At 41.0% G+C, this 22055-nt stretch overlaps 3 protein-coding genes across 6 annotated transcripts in view; all 3 read right to left on the bottom strand.

Moving 5' to 3' along the window:
- The window catches only part of LOC307154345 (uncharacterized protein), a 430222-nt gene extending 416741 nt beyond the window's left edge, over positions 1–13481 (bottom strand). The window contains exons 1-2 of the mRNA XM_079864196.1: positions 13378–13481; positions 13147–13287 (exon numbers count right to left, since the gene is read on the bottom strand). Coding sequence (XP_079720322.1) covers positions 13147–13287; positions 13378–13429 — 193 coding nt within the window. The 5' untranslated portion in view covers positions 13430–13481. The remainder of the gene's footprint in view (positions 1–13146; positions 13288–13377) is intronic.
- Positions 1–22055, bottom strand: part of ighd (immunoglobulin heavy constant delta) — a 790210-nt gene that overhangs the window by 524633 nt on the left and 243522 nt on the right. The gene's annotated exons all lie outside the window — the stretch shown is intronic.
- The window catches only part of LOC307154331 (uncharacterized protein), a 780250-nt gene that overhangs the window by 601928 nt on the left and 156267 nt on the right, over positions 1–22055 (bottom strand). The window lies entirely within an intron of this gene.

Raw genomic sequence — 22055 nt, 5'->3', positions numbered from 1 at the left:
ACATATTCATATATAGACATATAAAATCATAACACTACTGAATGTGTTAATTTTGTTGTTTTAGATGCCAGGGGGAAGAATTGCCAACGGACTAACCACAGCTGACCGACCGAGACACACACACAGCTGCCAGCGCGTTTGAAGACACACACACACACACACACACATGAGTCATTCTACGAAACGGGTGCCATTTGGGTCCGCAACAATTGATGAGATGCATAAGGCACAAAAATGTCCCAAAATGTGTTTCAAAAGCTTAAAGTTATTAATTCAAGTGTTCTTGTTAACATGATATATGATAAAATACTATTCTTAAAGATTAAAATACTATTTTTAATAATTTTTCTTTAGTACATAGCCAATTTCACATGTCCGTGTTGACCAACATGACATTTGCATCTAAAATATCACCAAATAAGTTGTTGTTTTTTATAAAACATTTATTATTTTCAGGATTATACTGTGTCCCTTTTTACATAAGATATATTTATTCAAAGTAAACCTTATTTTTTTTGTAAATATTTAATGATTTGTGTGCGTCCCTCAGTTTGACTTACCACCCCGTCACACTAACTTGTTTTATCTATAAATCATGGACTGTTGATTTAAATGACATCACAAAGCGTAAGTGACATCATTTGAGCCTTGTAGCCACCAAGAACAAAAGCAGGCAAGTACTGACATTCTTTTACATTAGTTATTTGTTCCTTTTTCATATTAGGCAGGTTCCGTCAAGCTCAAATCAACCACCCCGTCACGCAAAATAAAGAGGGAAAACTGATTTTTATTTATTTTTTTACATTATTAATGCAAAGAAAATTGTATTTCAGATTGAATGCATGTATGCTAAGTGAGGAACTTGACCACATGGAAGATCTGTGGCCATTTTGGGATAAAATTTACCACCCCGTCACATACCACCCCGTAACATGTTTTATTGTGACATGGTGGTAAGGGATGTGACGGGGTGGTTCTGCTTCCCATTTGAATGTGAGGATATGTGAAATCAAGGATTCTAAGATAGGCTAATCAAAATTTTGTTTTACTGTTAAATCCTGTTTCTCACTATATCACTCACACACAAGGGCGTAGATTTGGTTTAAACATTGGGGGGGTTGAAGTTTGGGTCTGCATATTTTTCATGTGATCATGGTATAAATATTGGGGGGGTTGTAATGCATAGATATAAATATTGGAGGGGTTATCTCCCCCCCAACCCCCCCACAAACTGAGTCACACACCTATTACTCACTCACTCACTCACTCACTCACGATCACTTTCACTCACTCACTCACTCAACATGTCACTCACTATATCGCACTCACTCACTCACTAGATCACTTTCACTCACTCACTCACTCACTCACTAGATCACTTTCACTCACTCACTCACTCAACATGTCACTCACTCACTAGATCACTTTCACTCACTCACTCACTCACTCACTCAACATGTCACTCACTCACTATATCGCACTCACTCACTCACTAGATCACTTTCACTCACTCACTCAACATGTCACTCACTCACTATATCGCACTCACTCACTCACTAGATCACTTTCACTCACTCACTCAACATGTCACTCACTCACTATATCGCACTCACTCACTCACTAGATCACTTTCACTCACTCACTCACTCACTCAACATGTCACTCACTCACTCACTCACTCAACATGTCACTCACTCACTATATCGCACTCACTCACTCACTAGATCACTTTCACTCACTCACTCAACATGTCACTCACTCACTCACTCACTCAACATGTCACTCACTCACTATATCGCACTCACTCACTCACTAGATCACTTTCACTCACTCACTCACTCACTCAACATGTCACTCACTCACTCACTCACTCAACATGTCACTCACTCACTATATCGCACTCACTCACTCACTAGATCACTTTCACTCACTCACTCAACATGTCACTCACTCACTATATCGCACTCACTCACTCACTAGATCACTTTCACTCACTCACTCACTCACTCAACATGTCACTCACTCACTCACTCACTCAACATGTCACTCACTCACTATATCGCTTTAACTCACTCACTCACCATGTCACTCACTCACTATATCGCTTTAACTCACTCACTCACTCACCATGTCACTCACTCACTATATCGCTTTAACTCACTCACTCACTCACCATGTCACTCACTCACTATATCGCTTTAACTCACTCACTCACTCACCATGTCACTCACTCACTATTGCACTCACTCACTCAACATGTCACTCACTCACTCACTCACTCAACATGTCACTCACTCACTATATCGCTTTAACTCACTCACTCACCATGTCACTCACTCACTATATCGCTTTAACTCACTCACTCACTCACCATGTCACTCACTCACTATATCGCTTTAACTCACTCACTCACTCACCATGTCACTCACTCACTATATCGCTTTAACTCACTCACTCACCATGTCACTCACTCACTATATCGCTTTAACTCACTCACTCACTCACCATGTCACTCACTCACTATATCGCTTTAACTCACTCACTCACTCACCATGTCACTCACTCACTATTGCACTCACTCACTCACCATGTCACTCACTCACTATTGCACTCACTCACTCACTCACTATATCGCTTTCACTCACTCAACATATCGCTTTCACTCACTCAATCACTCACTATTTTTCGAGTGTCTGTACTTTATCAGAGTGTTTTTCTTTGGGAAACTTTTACTTCACAACATTCCAAAGCATAATGTCGTACTTTTTACTGCACTACGTTTTATATTGAATTTAATTTAATACTTAATTACATTGGAGTAATAAATAGTAGCCTAATTCAAAGTTTTACTCAAGTACAAGATTTAGAATATTTAGAAGATTTTATCATTTAGAATATTTCTAAATGTACTTAAGTATCAAAGGTTAAAAAAAATTGGACCATAGACTTTTATTTATGAAATGTAGTGCAGTAAAAAGTATGACATTATGCTTTGGGATGTTTTGAAGTAAAAGTTTTCCAAAGAAAAACACTGAAAGTAAAAATACTTCACTACTGTACACGTACACTTACAAGGTAAAAAGTAATTTTTCAACTACATGTCAACTAACTCTCAGTTGAGTATTAGTAGACTGTAGTACAGTGTTAGTAGACTGTTAGATCAGGGTACGGGTTAGTAAAAGTGACAAGTAGTTGTAAAAGTAAAAGACAAATAAAGTGTTAGCAAATATTATGCATACAGTCTACTAATACTAATAGGATGCTCTTTTCAGTTTTTCAGAGCATGACCAAAGTTTTCCATTAAATCTCTAATTATTATGTTATATAAGTATAATGTTTCCCCTCCCCCAGTTTTATAAAGTTTAAAACCAACAGATCATATAGAGAAACACTTTGTCTATACCACCCTGTCACAGTGAACCACTCCGTGACACCAGTTACCACCCCGTCACGGGGTCATTTTTGTTAAAATTTTAGGGAAAGAAAATACAATTTTGCATAAATTAATGTTTAATGATGTTCTTGTTGTGTGGACTAATCAAATAAATGTAACTTTATTTGTATTTTCTAAGTGAATTTGTTTTTTCAGTACAAACAATGAGGCCATTGAAATGTCGAATTCATATTTCAAGATTAAAAACTAAGAAAAAAAATAATGGATTAAATTACAGACTTTCGATTGATGGTTAACAAAAAAGGGACAATTTACTATTAGGAAAACATTAGATTTAAAAAATATATTTCTTGTTTTACTACTCTAATGGCATACATATTGTCCGTGACGGGGTGGTACAAGAAGGACTCCCATGCCTGAATAAAAAGGATCATATTATTAAGGATTTTGTGCCTGAGGTGGGAAAATATAATTTTTGGGAGGATTAACATATCTTTAAAGGTGTAAGTTTTTCAAAAATAAGTTTGTTCTTAATGAAATTTTGGAAAATTGCAAAGTGGAAATGGCACCCGTTTCGTAGAATGACTCACATGGAAAGAGCACAACACCTTTACAATTGTTCAAATAAATACTTTGTTCCTTACAACGTGTCTGTTTTCTTTGGTTAGCCAGAAGTAAAATAAAATAAAATGATAAAAGGATGTTAAAAGGACTTCTAATGAACGTTCTGTAAAGGTCCCCGAATGTTTTCCATACGTCCCACGAAGGTCCCTCGGGACGTCGCACGACGGTCCTGCAAACGTCCTGCGAAAGTCCCCCGCGACGTCCTGCGAACGTCCCCCGCGACGTCCTGCTAACGTTTAAAGAACCCTACACGAAGACGTCCAGAGGACGTTCGCAGAGGACGTTCAGGGACGTTCTAGGGACGTCTTTTTGTTAGCTGGGAACTCACCCCACTTTCCCTACAGTCAATAGCCTACTCATCTGGATTGAAGCAGCAAACATTAAGTGTAAAAGTAAAAAAATGACATAACATTATTTAATATTTGAATCAAAGCTTATATAGTGTTTTGACATCGACAACCACAACCAAAAAGTGCATTTTACCTCAAACTTGCGACTAGTTAACTTTCTAAAAAAAGGCGCAATCGCTTCTCGGGTCGACATTAACACACTGACAAAATTATATTCAGAATTTAAAATATTTTGATACCACTTTTTAATGTGTGATTGTAAGGTGTTCACGAGATACAGATACTAACCTTTAGCGAACTTGCTTTCAACATCGAACGAACACTCGACTCGTTCTCATGGAGACGGTGTGCACGGAGGGGCTGTGTGTGTGTGTGTGTGAGTGTGTGTGCGCGCGCGCATGTGAGAGACGCATGAGTGACAGAGACGGAGGGAGAGCAGGGAAAGGAAATGCAGCTGAACGAATACGCTGCGTGTTTTAAATAGCGTTAAAAAATGAAAGACCTTGACAAAGACGAAAACTAAGGACATTTACTCTATAATTTTATTTTATTTTAGTTAGTTTTGCCAAACACACATTACAGTTTTAGTTAGTTATCGTTTTTTTGTAATGCCTCGTTTTTATTTTTATTTCAGTTAACGACAATGTTTTTTCCCACCTAGTTTTCGTTTTTTCGTTAGTTTTCGTTAACGATTATAACCTTGGTGGGCGCGAGTCCTCGGGAAGTGAGGATTCGGCTGTGTTGCCGCCCTCGGGCGTGCCAGCATTGTCCGAGTCTGATCCCGAGATGACCGCCATGCTTTCCCGGGCAGCCGCGGCCATTGGTATTGAGTGGTCCCCGCCACCTGATCCAGTGCGCTCGCGGCTGGATGATTGGTTTTTGGGAGCGGCCGCTGACACTCGTCACCGCCCAACCCCAATACCATTCTTCCCGGAAGTGCATGAGGAAGTCACGCGGTCCTGGAAGGCTCCCATGTCTTCCCGCGATCGTTCGTCGGCTTTCTCCGCCTTTCCTCCCCTCGATAGAGCTGATGCTTGTGGGTACACTGGGATTCCCACGGTTGAACGTTCTGTCGCGATGCAGCTGTGTCCGGCAAGCGCTTCATCACGTGGCGATCCAAAGCACCCGTCCAAAGCCTGTAGATTCTCGTCTACTATGGTGGCGAAGTCTTACAGAGCGGCGGGACAGGCAGCTGCTTCTCTGCATGCCATGGCCATCTTGCAGGTTTACCAGGCCAAGATGCTCCGTGACATGCACGAGGGTAGGACAGACCCAGGGCTCTTTGATGAGCTGCGCGCCGCCACCGACCTCGCTCTCCGGGCGACGAAGGTGACCGCGCGCTCCCTGGGTTTGGTGATGTCCACAGCTGTGGTCCAGGAGAGACATCTCTGGCTGAACCTGGCTGATATGCGTGAGCCCGAGCGGACTCGTCTGCTTGACGCTCCCATATCCCAGGCCGGCCTTTTCGGCGGTGCAGTCGAGGATTTTGCCCAACAGTTCTCGACTGCCCAGAAGCAGACTGAGGCGATCAAACACATTCTGCCCCGGCGTGCTGTTGCTGCTAAGCCTCCGGTACAGAATCCTCAGCCTGCTCGCCGCCGAGGGCGCCCTCCTGCGGCTCCCGCCCCTCCCACACGGCCCCAGCAGCAGCCTTCATCTGGGCCGCGTCGTGGAGGAAGCCGCAGGAAGGCGCCACAGCCCTCTCCAGCCCCGCCGCCCGCTAAACGCCAGGCCAAGCGGCGCTCCTGAGACGGGCAGCTCAGGATTGGCTTTCCTTTCTGTCCAGGAGGTGGTAGCAGGGCCACTCCTTCCCCCGGTGGAGGGCCGGGGGAGAATCTTTTGTTCTCCACTCCCCGCTGCTCGTCCCACGACGGGCAGCACCCTAATGTGGTTAAAGACAGAATCGAATTCCCCAATCCTGAGCCCACAGAGCTCGAGGGCCACAGTGCGCGCGATCGAGGTTGTCCCTCCAGCCGAAATGAAGTCCGGCTTCTACAGCCCTTACTTCATTGTACCCAAGAAGTCCGGTGGGTTACGGCCAATCCTCGACCTGCGCGTCTTGAACCGCTCCCTTCACAGGCTGCCGTTCAAGATGCTAACGGCCAAACACATCCTCCAGTGTGTGCGGCCGCAGGATTGGTTTGCAGCGATCGACCTGAAGGACGCCTACTTCCATGTCTCCATTTTACCTCGACACAGACCGTTTCTACGGTTTGCTTTCGAGGGGCAGGCATACCAGTACGCGGTTCTCCCTTTCGGGCTAGCCCTGTCTCCTCGCGTCTTCACGAAAGTCGTCGAGGCAGCCCTTGTTCCCCTCCGGGAACACGGGGTTCGCATCCTGAACTATCTCGACGACTGGCTAATCCTAGCTCACTCTCGAGACCAGGTTTGCGAACACAGGGACCTAGTGCTTCAGCACCTAGTTCGTCTGGGCCTTCGGGTCAACTGGGAGAAGAGCAAACTCTGCCCCGTGCAGAGGATCTCTTTTCTCGGTATGGAGATCGACTCGGTCGCCATGTGCGCGCAGCTTACGAGCGAGCGCGCGCAGTCACTGCTGACTTGTCTTCGCCAATTCGAGGGCAAGAGTGCGGTTCCACTGAAACTATTTCAGAGGCTCCTGGGGCATATGGCATCCGCAGCCGCAGTAACGCCGCTGGGATTGCTTCATATGAGACCGCTTCAGCTTTGGCTTCGCGACCGAGTCCCGAGGTGGGCATGGCAACACGGCACGCTCCGAGTCCCAGTGACTCCAGCCTGCCGTCAGACCTTCACCCCGTGGGCGAACCTCAATTTTCTACGGGCCGGAGTGCCCTTAGAACGAGTTTCCCGGCATGTTGTTGTATCAACAGATGCCTCCAACACGGGCTGGGGCGCCATGTGCAATGGTCATGCTGCCGCGGGCTCCTGGACAGGACCCCAGCGCCTTTGGCATGTCAATTGCCTCGAGTTGCTGGCTGTACGTCTCGCCCTGCACCGCTTCCATGCGCTGCTCAGGGGCCAGCACGTTCTAGTCCGATCAGACAATACCGCAACAGTAGCGTACATCAACCACCAGGGTGGTCTACGCTCCCGCCGTATGTCGCAACTCGCTCGCCACCTCCTCATATGGAGTCAGAAGCATCTGAGGTCGCTTCGAGCCATTTATATCCCGGGACACCTGAACCAGGCGGCCGACGAGCTGTCTCGAGTTCGGCCTCTCGCTGGAGAATGGCGACTCCATCCCCAGACGGTCCAGCTGATTTGGGATCAGTTCGGCGACGCACAGGTAGACCTGTTTGCCTCCCACGACTCGTCCCATTGCGACCTGTTTTATTCCCTGACCGAGGGCACGCTCGGCACGGATGCACTGGCGCACAGCTGGCCGCGGGGCCTACGCAAGTATGCGTTTCCCCCAGTGAGCCTTCTTGCGCAGACCTTGCGCAAGATCAGGGAGGACGAGGAGCAGGTCATTTTGGTTGCCCCGTATTGGCCCAACCGGACCTGGTTCTCCGAACTAGTACTCCTCGCGACAGCACCTCCCTGGCCAATTCCTCTGAGGAAGGACCTCCTTTCTCAGGGACGGGGCACCTTATGGCACCCTCGTCCCGATCTTTGGAACCTCCACGTGTGGCGCCTGGACGGGACGAGGCAGGTTTGAGTACCCTACCACCTGCGGTGGTGGCTACCATCACTTCCGCTAGAGCATCGTCCACGAGACATGCCTATGCATTGAAGTGGAACCTCTTCGTCAACTGGTGTTCTTCTATACATCAAGAACCCACGAAATGCCCGATCAGTGTCGTGCTTTCCTTCCTGCAAGAAGGGTTGGAGCGAAGGCTGTCTCCCTCCACCCTGAAAGTGTATGTTGCCGCCATTGCCGCACATCACGAAGCAGTTGATGGTAAGTCTCTGGGAAAGCACGACCTGATCGTCAGGTTCCTGAGGGGAGCGAGGAGACTAAATCCTCCTCGTCCTCCCCTCGTACCCTCTTGGGACCTCTCAGTGGTTCTAACTGCCCTGCAGAGTGCTCCATTTGAGCCTTTACAGTCAGTGGAGCTTAAGTTCCTGTCAATGAAGACAGCGCTCCTGGTTGCATTGGCCTCCATCAAGAGGGTAGGGGACCTGCAGGCATTTTCGGTTGACGAAGCGTGCCTGGAATTCGGGCCGGCTAACTCTCACGTGATCCTGAGACCCCGGCTTGGATACGTGCCCAAGGTTCCTACCACACCCTTTCGAGACCAGGTAGTGAACCTGCAAGCGCTGCCCTTGGAGGAGGCAGACCCAGCCTTGGCACTGCTCTGTCCAGTACGCGCCCTCCGTGCTTACGTAGACAGAACGCGGTGTTTCAGGACCTCAGACCAGCTCTTTGTCTGTCATGGTGGGAAGCTGAAGGGAAAGGGTCTCTCAAAGCAAAGGTTATCTCACTGGATAGTGGATACCATTGCTTTGGCATACCAGCAGCAAGGTCGTCCGTGCCCCCTTGGTGTGAAAGCCCACTCCACACGTAGTGTGGCTTCCTCTTGGGCTCTAGCGCATGGCGCCTCGCTAACAGACATTTGTAGAGCTGCAGGCTGGGCGACACCCAACACATTCGCGAGATTTTATAATCTCCGAGTAGAGCCAGTTTCTTCTCATGTACTCGCTTCAACCAGCCGGTGCTAGATTCTGCTCAGGTGTCTTCGCTTGCTCGCCATTCCTCTCCACGGACGGGATACGTGCGATATTCTCCTCAGGTGAGTCTGATAAGCTCTGAGTTCCTCCAGCACTGGTTACGTCATCGCCTGAGTTATGCCAATTTCCATAACACAGCTTTTGCGCTTGACTAGGTGCCTCCATGTGCATGGTTCCCCCTCTGGGCGACCCCCACATGTGTATTCCACTGTAAGTCTCCTTGTGAGCGTGTGTCTTTCCCTTGGCAAGCCACCTTGCCACCCCTGGGGTTTAAAATTCCACCTGCGGCTGGACACCCCAGTGATTTTCCATATGCAGCCCTCTGGGTCATATGTGTATTCTAAGTCCCCCCCATCAATGGCTGGGCATAATTGCATATTTCTCTCTGGAGATATGCTTCCCAGTGTACTTTGGTATCCCTGTGTTAAGTAGGACTCCTTCGTTCGTGCTAGTCTCACAACAGGGAGCTCAGACTTACGCAGGGCACTGGATGACAGCCGAGGTGGCGTGATTAGACTGGAACCCCAATCGTCGTCATCCGACGTAACTCGGAGTGACCACGAAAGGGAACGTCTCGGTTACGGATGTAACCCTCGTTCCCTGAGTGGGAACGGAGACGTTACGTCTTCCTGCCACTTCTGCTGTACCGCTGAAAAACGCCTGGGGCCAGTCTCGGCTCCTCAGCGAAGACATATCTGCATTTGTGCAGCGTACTTCCTTATATACCCCCTGCGGCGGGCGGAGTTACGCTATGCAAATTCCGCAGACCCATGGCATTTCATTGCCATTGGCTCGTTTTATATACTCGAAGGTGATAGGCTTCTAGGCGAAACCCCAATCGTCGTCATCCGACGTAACGTCTCCGTTCCCACTCAGGGAACGAGGGTTACATCCGTAACCGAGACGGTTTTGGTGTTGACGATTCATTGAATGTTTCATTTAAAGTCACCAGAATCGTGATTAGTGTCAGCTTTATTTGGGCTCTTGACCCTTGACTCTTTAACGTTAGTTTTCTCTGATTGCTGTAAATGTGTATTTATTTTAACACATTTGAAACAGCAGAAATAATCATGAGAAAAATATGCTCAGATGATAATATTATCATCATGAACATGTAAGATTATTCAAATGGAGCTCAGAAAGAGTTTAATATTTGAAAGATGAGTGTAACACATAAAAGATTAGCATAATGCACTTAGCTTAAAATTAATTAATAAATACACAGTTCTTACAGTCTAAGGTATCAAACAGACATCAAGAATCAGCACATGAATCTCAACAATGGTGACAAACAAAAAGCTTCATGCCGCAATGCATGCTGGGTGCCACCATAGTGCAAATCTCATCCATGACTCCCAGCATGCATTGCGGCATGAAGCTTTTTGTTTGTCACCATTGTTGAGATTCATACGCTGATTCTTGAGGTCTGTGTTTGACTAGTTTCTGGCGCAGATTAATATTTTCAGAAAACATTTATTTTATTTTTCTGCACTGCTGGATAGCATGATGTAGTGTCACAAGATCATTATAACTAACAGCACATAAATAAATTAAATGCACACCATCCATTTACTCATAAACTTGACCAGATCAGCACTTGTTGATTATGACATCATCAAGAAAAATCTGATCATATTTTCACTAGCCATAACAAATGTATTTTATTAAATACAGTTAAAGCAGCAATGAAAAACTAAAAGATGAGTAAAGGGTCAAGAGCTCAAATAAAGGAGCCATTAATCACGATTCTGGTGACTTCAAATAAAACATTCAGTGAAACATCAACATCTAAACCTCAGTTAATTCTCAATAAGAGCTTGTCTATGTAGATTCATGATGTCTAAACCATCCAAATGTTCTAACAAACTCTTTATTAAACGTCACTGGACTCCATAAACACAAGTTAACAATACGTTTCAGTTTTCATCCAAACACTCAGTTGTAAAAACACAGGAAGTAACTCTGGCAAATACACACCGACTACAGTCACATGTGACACATATCTGACACAAGTTGTGTAACTATAACACATTAGTGTGTAAAAGGTTTCAACACACTTCTGTGTAAGAGGAATAACACATTAGTTGTGTTAAAGGTAACACAAAATGTGTAGTCCTTATAAACACAGAGATGTGTTAAGAATCGACACAGGTTGTGTGTTAAATTTGACACAACATGTGTTGTCCCTGAGCACACACACTACATGTGTTAAAATCTACACAACATGTGTTAAAATCTACACAACATGTGTTGTCCCTGAGCACACACACTACATGTGTTAAAATCTACACAACATGTGTCATTTTTAACATCTCTTTTGACAGGTTGTGTTGTTTTCAACTCATCATTTTGAGCGCCGACACTCACCATCACTGTGAATGGTATGCAGTGTTTGCTATGTTCTCAGACAAACAGACCAGTGAAAATACAAGTTATTAATATACAATATTTTGTCAGTTGTTACATTTGAATTAAATTCAAAGTGCAAACTCTGTGAACTGTTATCTCTTCATGAACTTTTGTCAAAAGCAGCATTATCAGTTAGGGGTTGAAGCGTGAATAACTGAATAATGTCCAGTACAGTGAGTCTGCCCAGTCATTGAGCTTGAAACATTGTGTTGTACTTTGTGTGCACATGCATTCTGTACTCGACTATTGATTAAACGGTTAATATTTTAGCATCTGGCCGCTTTCGCTTTATTTTTTAAAATGACACAATTTGTGTGTTAAAATGACTTACACATTTATTGTGTTAAATTTGACACAACATGTGTTGTCCCTGAGCACACTCACTACATGTGTTAAAACTGACACAACATGTGTCATTTTTAACACATCTCTTTTTAGAGTGTAGAAAAATTGTATCCAGGCTTGGTAATTGTCATCTTGTATTTATTTTGCATGGAGCATGTTAGACATTTTGTTCCACAGGACGTGAGTAGATGTTCGCCCATATGACTCGTGATTCCATGCAAAGTCTCCTGAAGATATTTGATTGCTTTGTTTAATATTTCTTATATTATTTCTATAATGGAATATAGAAACCAGGGAGAGTACTCCTGAAGATATTTGATTGCTTTGTTTAATATTTCTTATATTATTTCTTATTTTAATATTTCTTTGTTTAATATCAAATCTTATTTAATATTTATGTAGGCCTATCTATAATATTTAGTATTATTTAGTATCTATAATGTAAGGATCTATAATATTTAATATCTATAAAAACATTAAGGATCTGTCAGGTTTATGTTCTGTTTTGGCTTAGTTTTGTGTTCCTGCGTTTATTTACTGTCTTCCTTAGTTGACCTTGGCTGTGTTCGCCCACCATACCCTCATTCACTATTCCCTGCATTACTCCACTAATATAGTCCACTTGACGGAGTGAATGAAAGCAAGTGAATCAAAGCAAGTGAATCTTGGTAAACTGGCAGCTCCAGTAGAAATGAAAACATGAACACATCTTGAACTCTTTTATGGAAACTTAATAATAATTTAATAACTTAATTTAATAATCAATTAAAAATGAATTTATACCTGTATGATATTACGCTGCAGCCACATTGGACCAGCATTTGGAAAATGGATGGATGGATGATTCAGCTGTGGGTGCCATCTTCTGGTCAGACATGGGAATTCATTCGGCATTCACCCTTACAGTGCATTATGGTATAGTCGTCGAGCATATATCGGTTGTACACTCATTATTGGGGTGTATTATGGGATTGAATGAGTGCACTCGATAACGTCCACTATGGTTTCGGACACCACTAGAAATCTTATGTCTATTGGTATGTCTTTGGTTATGGTTGTTTCTCTCCTGCGTTTTATATTCTCCTGATATCCTGAATGTTTGTTAGTTTGATTATTTGTTAAGTAAAGTTGACTGCTGCATCTAGATTCTGCCTAAACTCTCCTTACTGCAACCACACCGTGACAGGAGCACAGAATGATAACGTTTATATGGTTGTTTTCAGATTTTGTACAGTACTGTAGTTGTATTTGTCACATAATATACAGCAGTGTCTTCATTCTTCATATTATTCATCTGCAGATACATCTGTTTCTTGCTGTTGTCTCTGGAGATGGTGAACCGTCCCTGAACAGACTGAGAGTAGTATACAGAACCTCCAGATGAGATGTATGCCAGCCACTCCAGACCTCCTCCTGCAGCCTGTCTGATCCAGGCCAAGTGCTGGTCACCACTTGGAGATCCTCCAGGTTTAATGACCGCTGACTCAGACTCAGTCAATGTCTGACACCAACAGACTGAAAAATGAACAGTTCAACATTAACATTTACAAGAGTACACATGAATATATGTCTGATTGTCAACAGGTTTTCAGGAGCCTTTCTTACATTCTGTGAGAGCAAACATGAAGATAAAACACAGTTTAGACACAATATCCATTGCCCTGTTATGAAAATAGGAACTTGATGCAGGGAAGTCATAAACAAGTTTTGTGTCTGTAGATGAATAGAGTGGGGGCTTTTAAAAGGGAGAAGGAGAAGTAGGTTTGCATAGGCTGCCCTCTAAAGGTACATTTACATTTTCTGTGTCCTTATTAACCTCTGTAACCATGTCTGCCTTTCAACGTATTGTTTGTTTATTCTTATTTACTAGTTCAGAGATAGTAGCTAATTATGAATAATAATAAAAAAAATGTATATAGCTAAAGCTTATTACTACTATTATTGATTCTGCACTGTTTATAATGAAACCCTTTTTAAAAGATAATCATTCAAAAATCACACAGTGAAATGCTGTAGAGCTCAACTATATTTTAAGTTGAGATTGATTTTATTCTAGCTAGAAATTAACATTTCTTTCTTTAAAATTATATATCATTATATTGGGTAAATATGAACAAAGAAGCCTGTAAAAGTAATTCTTCATTGTTAATCCTTTTGATCTTTTATTTAAAAAATTCTAAAGTCTAATCTTATTTAATGGCAGCTCTGAGTCTTCTCCTATAATGCCTGAGGAGTTTGGAGAACACCTGACAAGAGATCAGAGACCATTCCTCCATACAGAATCTCTCCAGATCCTTCAAATTCATGGGTCCATATTGGTACACTCTTCTCTCAGTTCATCCCACACATCTTCTGTAGGGTTTAGGTCAGAGGACTGGGATGGCCATTACAGAAGCTTCATTTTGGTCAGTATGTTTCAATCCACCTATTTTTATGCACAAACAAGGTTTGTTGTTCAGGAAAGAAGGAGGCAGGAACCAGCAAACATTTCAACACTTTAATAATAAAATAAACCAACGCAAAACGAAAATAAAGCGGCAGCCCCCATACGGAAGACTGCCGCACACACATAAACAAAACATAATGTAAATGTCCCAGGCCTGGTCCTCTCTTGTCTTGCCCTGTCATTGCTCCTCCTTTTATTCATCCAGATCACCTTCCGTGAGGCTCCAGGCCAAGAATTCAAGCAGAGGCTTGAAATTTGTATCTGTTTGGTATTTGCTATGTATCTGGCCAAGATGTTCAGGACCTCTGGCAGAAAAATAGGCCCACATCATTAAAGATCCAGCAGTATGTAACCGTGGTCATGGGGTATTTTGTATCCCTGTTTGCACCAAACCCATCTGCCAAAAATATTTTTTTTTAGTTTCATTTGACTATAGAAGCCAGCCATGTTTCTTCAAGTAGCATCTGACAACTGAATATGCTGGAGTTTGTTTTTGGATGAGAGCAGAGGATTTTTCTTGAAACCCTCCCAAATAATATGTGGTGATGTACTGTAGGTGCTGGTGTACTGTAGGTGCTGATCAGAGCTATATTCTTTGGTTTTAGTCATTGTGATGGATGATTAGGGGAATTTGGCCTTTGTATTTCCTCATATTTACACTCCTGTGGAACAAGAGGTCATGGCTGGGAAATTTCATGTTTCCTATAGTCACCCTACTGTGATACAAATTTTAAAATATTAATGGGAATATACTTCAGAGATATTATACTCGGTAACACTTTAGAATACTGTATCTTACTTACTGCATAACTAATAAGTAATTATTGAAGAACTAATAGGTAATTATTCATTAACTACTTCTTCACTACTGTTAACTACTAAGGAAGATGTGTTAACTAATCAGTATGTAATATATTTTTATGATTGTGTTAAGTAACAGTTAGTTAATCAATAAATAATGAATTATGTCATAACTCTTGAAGAACTACTACTAATTATCTACTAATTAAGGTTCAAGAAAAATAACTAAGTAGTAACTACTAATGAACAGTCATACAAAACTAACCTCAGATTAGTTTTTATATTTTATATACAGTACTGTGTGTGTCTGTTTTCCTCAGCATAGAATGCCATTGAGTAAATTCATGTTTGATGCAATGACTGAGGGAAACTGAAAATATGGGGAACTTATTAGTAATTCATAAATAATTATCAAATAATTCTGCAGGAATTACTTAGAACCTGGAACAGTATTCTAAAGTGAGAATATAGGGAACTCATTAGTAATTAATAAATAATTATCAAATAATTATCCAGGAATTAGGCTACTTATAACCTGAAACAGTATTCTAAAGTGAACATATAAGGAAATTAATTGGTAATTAACAAATAATTATTAGATAATTCTTCAGGAATTACTTGGAACCTGGAACAGTATTCTAAAGTGAGAATATAGGGAACTCATTAGTAATTAATAAATAATTATCAAATAATTATCCAGGAATTAGGATACTTATAACCTGAAACAGTATTCTAAAGTGAACATATAAGGAAATTAATTGGTAATTAACAAATAATTATTAGATAATTCTTCAGGAATTACTTGGAACCTGGAACAGTATTCTAAAGTGAGAATATAGGGAACTCATTAGTAATTAATAAATAATTATCAAATAATTATCCAGGAATTAGGCTACTTATAACCTGAAACAGTATTCTAAAGTGAACATATAAGGAAATTAATTGGTAATTAACAAATAATTATTAGATAATTCTTCAGGAATTACTTGGAACCTGGAACAGTATTCTAAAGTGAGAATATAGGGAACTCATTAGTAATTAATACAGAATTACCACATACTTCTGATTCAAATCAAACTTACTGTAAAAAACACATTATTAACGGTATTATCTAAACCTTTGTAAAATAGATAAAGTTTGCTTATTTGCAGATCAATATATAGCCTAGTAAATGTCTGCACTTATCTTTCTTATTAGTGCTGAAGAATGACTAAAACTGGCTAGAAAATAAAATAAAAAACATTGATCAGTGCTTTTTACTTTTCAAGTAATTACCTTTGTACTTTTACTAAGGCAATTTTGAAAATGAATAGGCCAATAGTTTATCATTTTACTGGAGTAATATTTTATTGGGTTATCTGTACTTTTACTCAAGTACTTGATTTGTGTACTTCATCCACCACTCCACTGCTAAAATAAAACGGTTTATTGTAGTAACCACTGTGTATGACTGTTCATTAGTAGTTACTTCTTAGTTATTTTTCTTGCACATTAATTAATAGATAATTAATAATAGTTCTTCAAGAGTTATGACATAATTCATTAGTTATTGATTAACTAACTGAAACGTAACACAATCATACAATTCTATTACATACTAATTAGTTAACACATCTTCCTTAGTAGTTAACAGTAGTGACTTAAAGGGATACTTCACCTCTGGGAAGATGAATGTCTATTTAAAATAGGTCATTTAAGTAGAAGAAATGTGAAGAAATTTTTGAATTTGGAGCTTTCTAGACTGAGAAAAGCCAGAAAATGTATTTTTGGCTTATGTGGATGAAAGACAACAACTCCCAGAATGCACTTGCTTCGCTGCCTTAGGAGGCCACGCCTACCGGTAAGAGTGCGCAGATGAGAAAACAACAAAGCTAGCCTACGTGATGAGTTTGCGAGGGATTTAGAGAGCGTCCAAAATGTCCGGGATTCGGCTTTTGCGTTCTACAGTCGCCATTCATCATGTTTACTGTGGCGAGCAGGACGAGGCTGACGGCCGCGGGAGAACAGCGCGAGGCCGGTGGTGTGATTACTGAGACGCGCCGGGTCTCGCATCTCTCACGGAGGAGCGTGAATTTTTCTTAGCAATGGTAAAACGCACATCAACCGATCAATTGTTTAGCGTTCATGTAAACACTACATTCAAATTCACCAATCGAAATGAGTTAGATTGAAATGTGTGCATGTAAACAAGGAATGGCGACCGCAGAACGCAAAAGCTGAATCCCGGACATTTTGAACGATCTCGCCCGCCGGACAAGTCCGGGAAAAGGAGGATGGTTACTTACTCAGCTTTCTCCTACTATTCAGCTTTCTCCACAGAACAAGAGCCTTGCTAGCTTAGCTTCCAAAGAAAGACGGCTGACACTGTGTACATTCTGAGTGAGATCCCACCCTGTATGGGCGGGCTGAAAACATGCGGAACAACGCCTTCTACTGGCTGTAGTCTTTAGCCTCTGTCCAGAAAATCCTCCGATGACGCAAAATGACGATTTTTGCGTCATCGGAGGATTTTTTCCAGACAAAAAATACATAAATCTCTTGTCTCAGGGGGATATGAGGGTGGAAAGCATGGTAATTCGAAAATACTACAGGTTTTCTACTAATACAAAGTTTAATGCTAAATCCTGAAGTAACCCTTTAAGTGTTAATAAATAATTATCTATTAGTTCCTCAATAATTCCTTATTAGTTATGCAGTAAGTAAGATACAGTATTCTAAAGTGTTACCTTATACTCATAAGAATTTCTATGCCAATAATTGTGGCCAATGTGTTTTTAGGAACAACATATATTTCATTATGTGATCCACGCAATGTTATTTTCACAGTCATCTTTGATCATATTTAGCAAGGGTGCCAATCATTCTGACCGTGAAATATCATTCAGATTTAACAAGCATTAAAGGTCACTTATTTGTCTGCATTAGATCAATACTTACAGTGCTTTATGTTCATTTAGAAAGACCTCCATGAAGAAGCATGTTAAGGATTTAAATCAATATATTTATAAAGTAGCTTTTTAATTTTAGGGAAGTGTTCTGAAAAAGTGCTTGTGAGCTCTCAGAGATCACATGAGTAGTTTTTGTGCAGCCCTGCAGTCTTTTGTCTTACTGTGAATCTCTTGCACAGTAATAAACAGCTGTGTCTTCAGTCTTCAGGCTTTTCACCTCTAAATACAGCATGTTTTTACTGGTGTCTTTGGTGATGGAGAACTGGCCCTGTAGAGACTGAGCAAAAATAGTGCCAGTGCCGGTATCAATACGTCCAATCCACTCTAGTCCTCTCCCTGGTTTCTGACGGATCCAGTGCATGTAATAGCTGCCCATTGAGAATCCAGAGACACCGCAGGACAGAGTGACTGATTCTCCTGGTCTTTTCACCACAGAATCTGAGGAGGTCAAAGACTGACCACTAACACCTGAAAAACAGAGAAAATTAATGTTAGATGATTTAGAACAATGAAATAATAATCTACTACAAATGGGAGTTTCTCACATGCAATAATCATCAGTAGGAGTCCATATAGTAGCATCTCCATTACAACAGAAAGAGGCAGTAAAACAGTTATAGGTTACACTGGAGCTGTTTTAGTCACTGAACACATGCACTGACTGAAAGTTCAACTTATAACACAATTTTTCAGGAGTCGGGGAGACGTTGACCCTTCCCACAAAATAATTTGCATCTTTGGAGGTTTGCAGACTTACACTGTAGTTTAATCTGCAAATTATCACAGTAGACAAGGGAAAAAATCTTGGCCAACATTTGATAAGTGAGAAAAGATATATTATTTTATCACCTTTGTTCTGTAATTTATTCATGGTTTGTTATTTGTTATTGAGTCAGTGTTTCAGAGATGCAACCAGAGCACCAGAGCATCTACAGTGGAAAGATGCATATTTGGAAATTCACCAGCACTGCACAGTGACGGGCCATTTTTTTAGATGTCTAATTTCTAAACTAATTTCTAGTTTAGAATGAATATTTGTTTTTTAGTATATTGTTGTTGTTCCCCTATCCTTTCCGGATTAGTGTGTCAGTTGTGGACATAAGTCAGTTTCAGTAACTGGTTGTGATTCCACATGGCTCTGCCTTGTATTCCGGATTTGGAGTTTAATAGGGTGTATTTAAAGATACCCTTTGGTGACAATCAAGTTTTCAATGTTGTTTATATGTCTATGTGTGTTTTTTTTAATATGCTTTAAGACAAACCGTGTGCAAATTCATGTCAACACCATTGCTGAGTATTTTCTCCGTAAAACTGCAGTGAACAAAGACAGTCTCAAAAACGCGGTTTGAAATCTTTTTTTTTTTTTTTTTTTTTTAAATAAGCTCCATCCTGACAACACCCATGTAATAGTTGAATTAATTAAGTTATGTGGTAGAAAAAATAATCCAGTCCATTATAAATATAAGGGAATGTATACTAAACAGAACAGATATACTTACATATAAGACATACTGTGGGAAACAGACGTCATTATGAATAAATATAAGGAATCATTTTAATATTAACGGTTTTTGTATCTAATACATTCAAAACACTTCAGACAGGCCTTATGTCACTTCAGAGGCTCTTCCCTTTTTTCAGTGTTACTCAACCATGTCCACCTCATTTCTCATGAGTTTCTGTACAGCTGCCTGTATTAGTGTTTCCACAGTGTCTCTTGCACAGTAATACACTGCAGTGTCTTCAGTCTTCAGCTGATTCATGTGCAGATAGAAATTAGAGCTGTCCTTAGTTGCTGTGAACCTGCCCTGGACTGACTGAGCTGAGCTCTTAGAAGAATCTGTATAATAATAAATAATCCATTCCAGTCCTTTTCCAGGTGCCTGACGGATCCAGTGCATCTCAGTGCTACTAAGAGTGAATCCACTACATGCACAGGTCAGTTTGTGGGAACCACCTGGAGCCACAACTACTGACTGTTCAGACTGTGTGAGCACAACCTGAGAGTCAATACCTGTGGATAAACAACAACAAAAAAAAAGTACAAATAATTAGGATCATGTATGTATTTACAATAAGAAAATAGTTTATTTTTTCCAGGGAATATACTTACCAGACACTGCGGCCAGCAACAGCAACAGATACAAAGTGAACATGATTTATATCAAGGCTGAACTAGTGATGAGTTCTCCAGTCAACAGTGCAGTTGTTTAAATATGAAACAGACATCAGATAATTTGCATAGAAACCCTGAATTAGCAAAAACTAGATCTTGTGGCCATAAAGGGTCATTTCATGAACAACAGTGCCACATCTTGATATTCTGCAGCATGAATAAATGTGATTATTTTCAAAGCAGGCAGGAGCATACAACCTCATCTGAGTTCTATTAAAACAGATGTGATGTTGTGTTATGTTTATGTGAAAGTGAATAAAGGACTGTAGCGAAGTTGTAGAGTTCAGTGTGCAGTTGAATGTGTACATGCAGGCAAACAGATCAGCCCTTTTCCACCACTGAGCCATTGTTCTCACGTCTTGTAGCACAAATAGTGGATCAGACACCTATGAAATCAAAGGCGATATTGCGTGATTCATACTCATGTGCTTTGTTGTTAATACATTGGATATTATTTAAATTCTGTTGCTTTTATATGAAAATAAATAAAACAAGACACCCAAAAGTACTGCCTTGACACCAACAGATTGAAAAACAGTTCAACATTAACATTTAAAACAGTGCACATGAATAAGTCTGATTGTCAACAGGTTTTCAGAAGCCCTTCTTACATTCTGTGAGAGCAAACACAAATATAAAACACAGTTTAGACACAATATCCATTACCATGTTATGTAATAAGTAACCTGATGCAGGAAAGTCACAAATGAGTAGATGAATAAATTATGTTAATGAATACAGTGGGGCTTAAAAGGGAGGACAAGTTTGCATAGACTGCCCTCTAAAGGTTTCTATTTTCTGTAACCTTAATAACCTCTGTAACCATGTCTGCCTTTCAACATATTTTTATTCTTATTTACTAGTTCAGAGACATAGTAGCTAATAATGAATTTTTACAAAAAATTTTTATATCTATATTTTCCTAAAGCTTCTTTACTACTTTGCATGATTTCTGTCTGAAAACCTGTTCAAAAGATCAGCATTTAAAGATATTCAATAATGTGAATGTAACATTTAACTTTCCAGTTGTTAAAAAAAAATCACACATTGAATGCCATAGAACTCAGCTGCATTTAAATTTGTGAATGTTTTCTGTTTTGTTTGGTTGTTGTTGTTGTTGTTTTGTTGTTGCATGGTATTCTTAATGCTTGTTGTTCATTTAGAAAGACCTCCACGAAGAAGTAGTTAAGGATTTAAATCAATTGAAAATAAATAAAGTGGCTTGTTACAAAAGTATCAAGTGCTCTTGAGCCCTGAGATCACATGAGTAGTTTTTGTTCAGCCCTGCAGTCTTTTGTCTTACTGTGAATCTCTTGCACAGTAATAAACAGCTGTGTCTTCAGTCTTCAGGCTTTTCACCTCTAAATACAGCATGTTTTTGCTGGTGTCTTTGGTGATGGAGAACTGGCCCTGTAGAGACTGAGCAAAACTAGTGCCAGTGCCAGTATCAATCCACCCGATCCACTCCAGTCCTCTCCCTGGTTTCTGACGGATCCAGTGCATGTAGTTGCTGCCCATTGAGAATCCAGAGACACCGCAGGACAGAGTGACTGATTCTCCTGGTCTTTTCACCACAGAATCTGAGGAGGTCAAAGACTGACCACTAACACCTGAACAACAGAGGAAAAATCATGTTAGATGATTTAGAGCAATGAAATAATAATCTTCTACAAATGGGAGTTTCTCACATGCAATAATCATCAGTAGGAGTCCATATAGTAGCATCTCCATTACAACAGAAAGAGGCAGTAAAACAGTTATAGGTTACACTGAAGCTGTTTTAGTCACTGAACACATGCACTGACTGAAAGTTCAGCTTATAACACAATCTTTCAGGAGTCGGGGAGACGTTGACCCTTCCCACAAAATAATTTGCATCTTTGGAGGTTTGAAGACTAACACTATAGTTTAA

The sequence above is a fragment of the Squalius cephalus genome (genome assembly GCF_949319135.1).
Source record: "Squalius cephalus genome assembly, chromosome: 1".
In the NCBI taxonomy this organism is placed as follows: domain Eukaryota; kingdom Metazoa; phylum Chordata; class Actinopteri; order Cypriniformes; family Leuciscidae; genus Squalius; species Squalius cephalus.
This window is presented reverse-complemented; position numbering and strand designations above follow the sequence as displayed.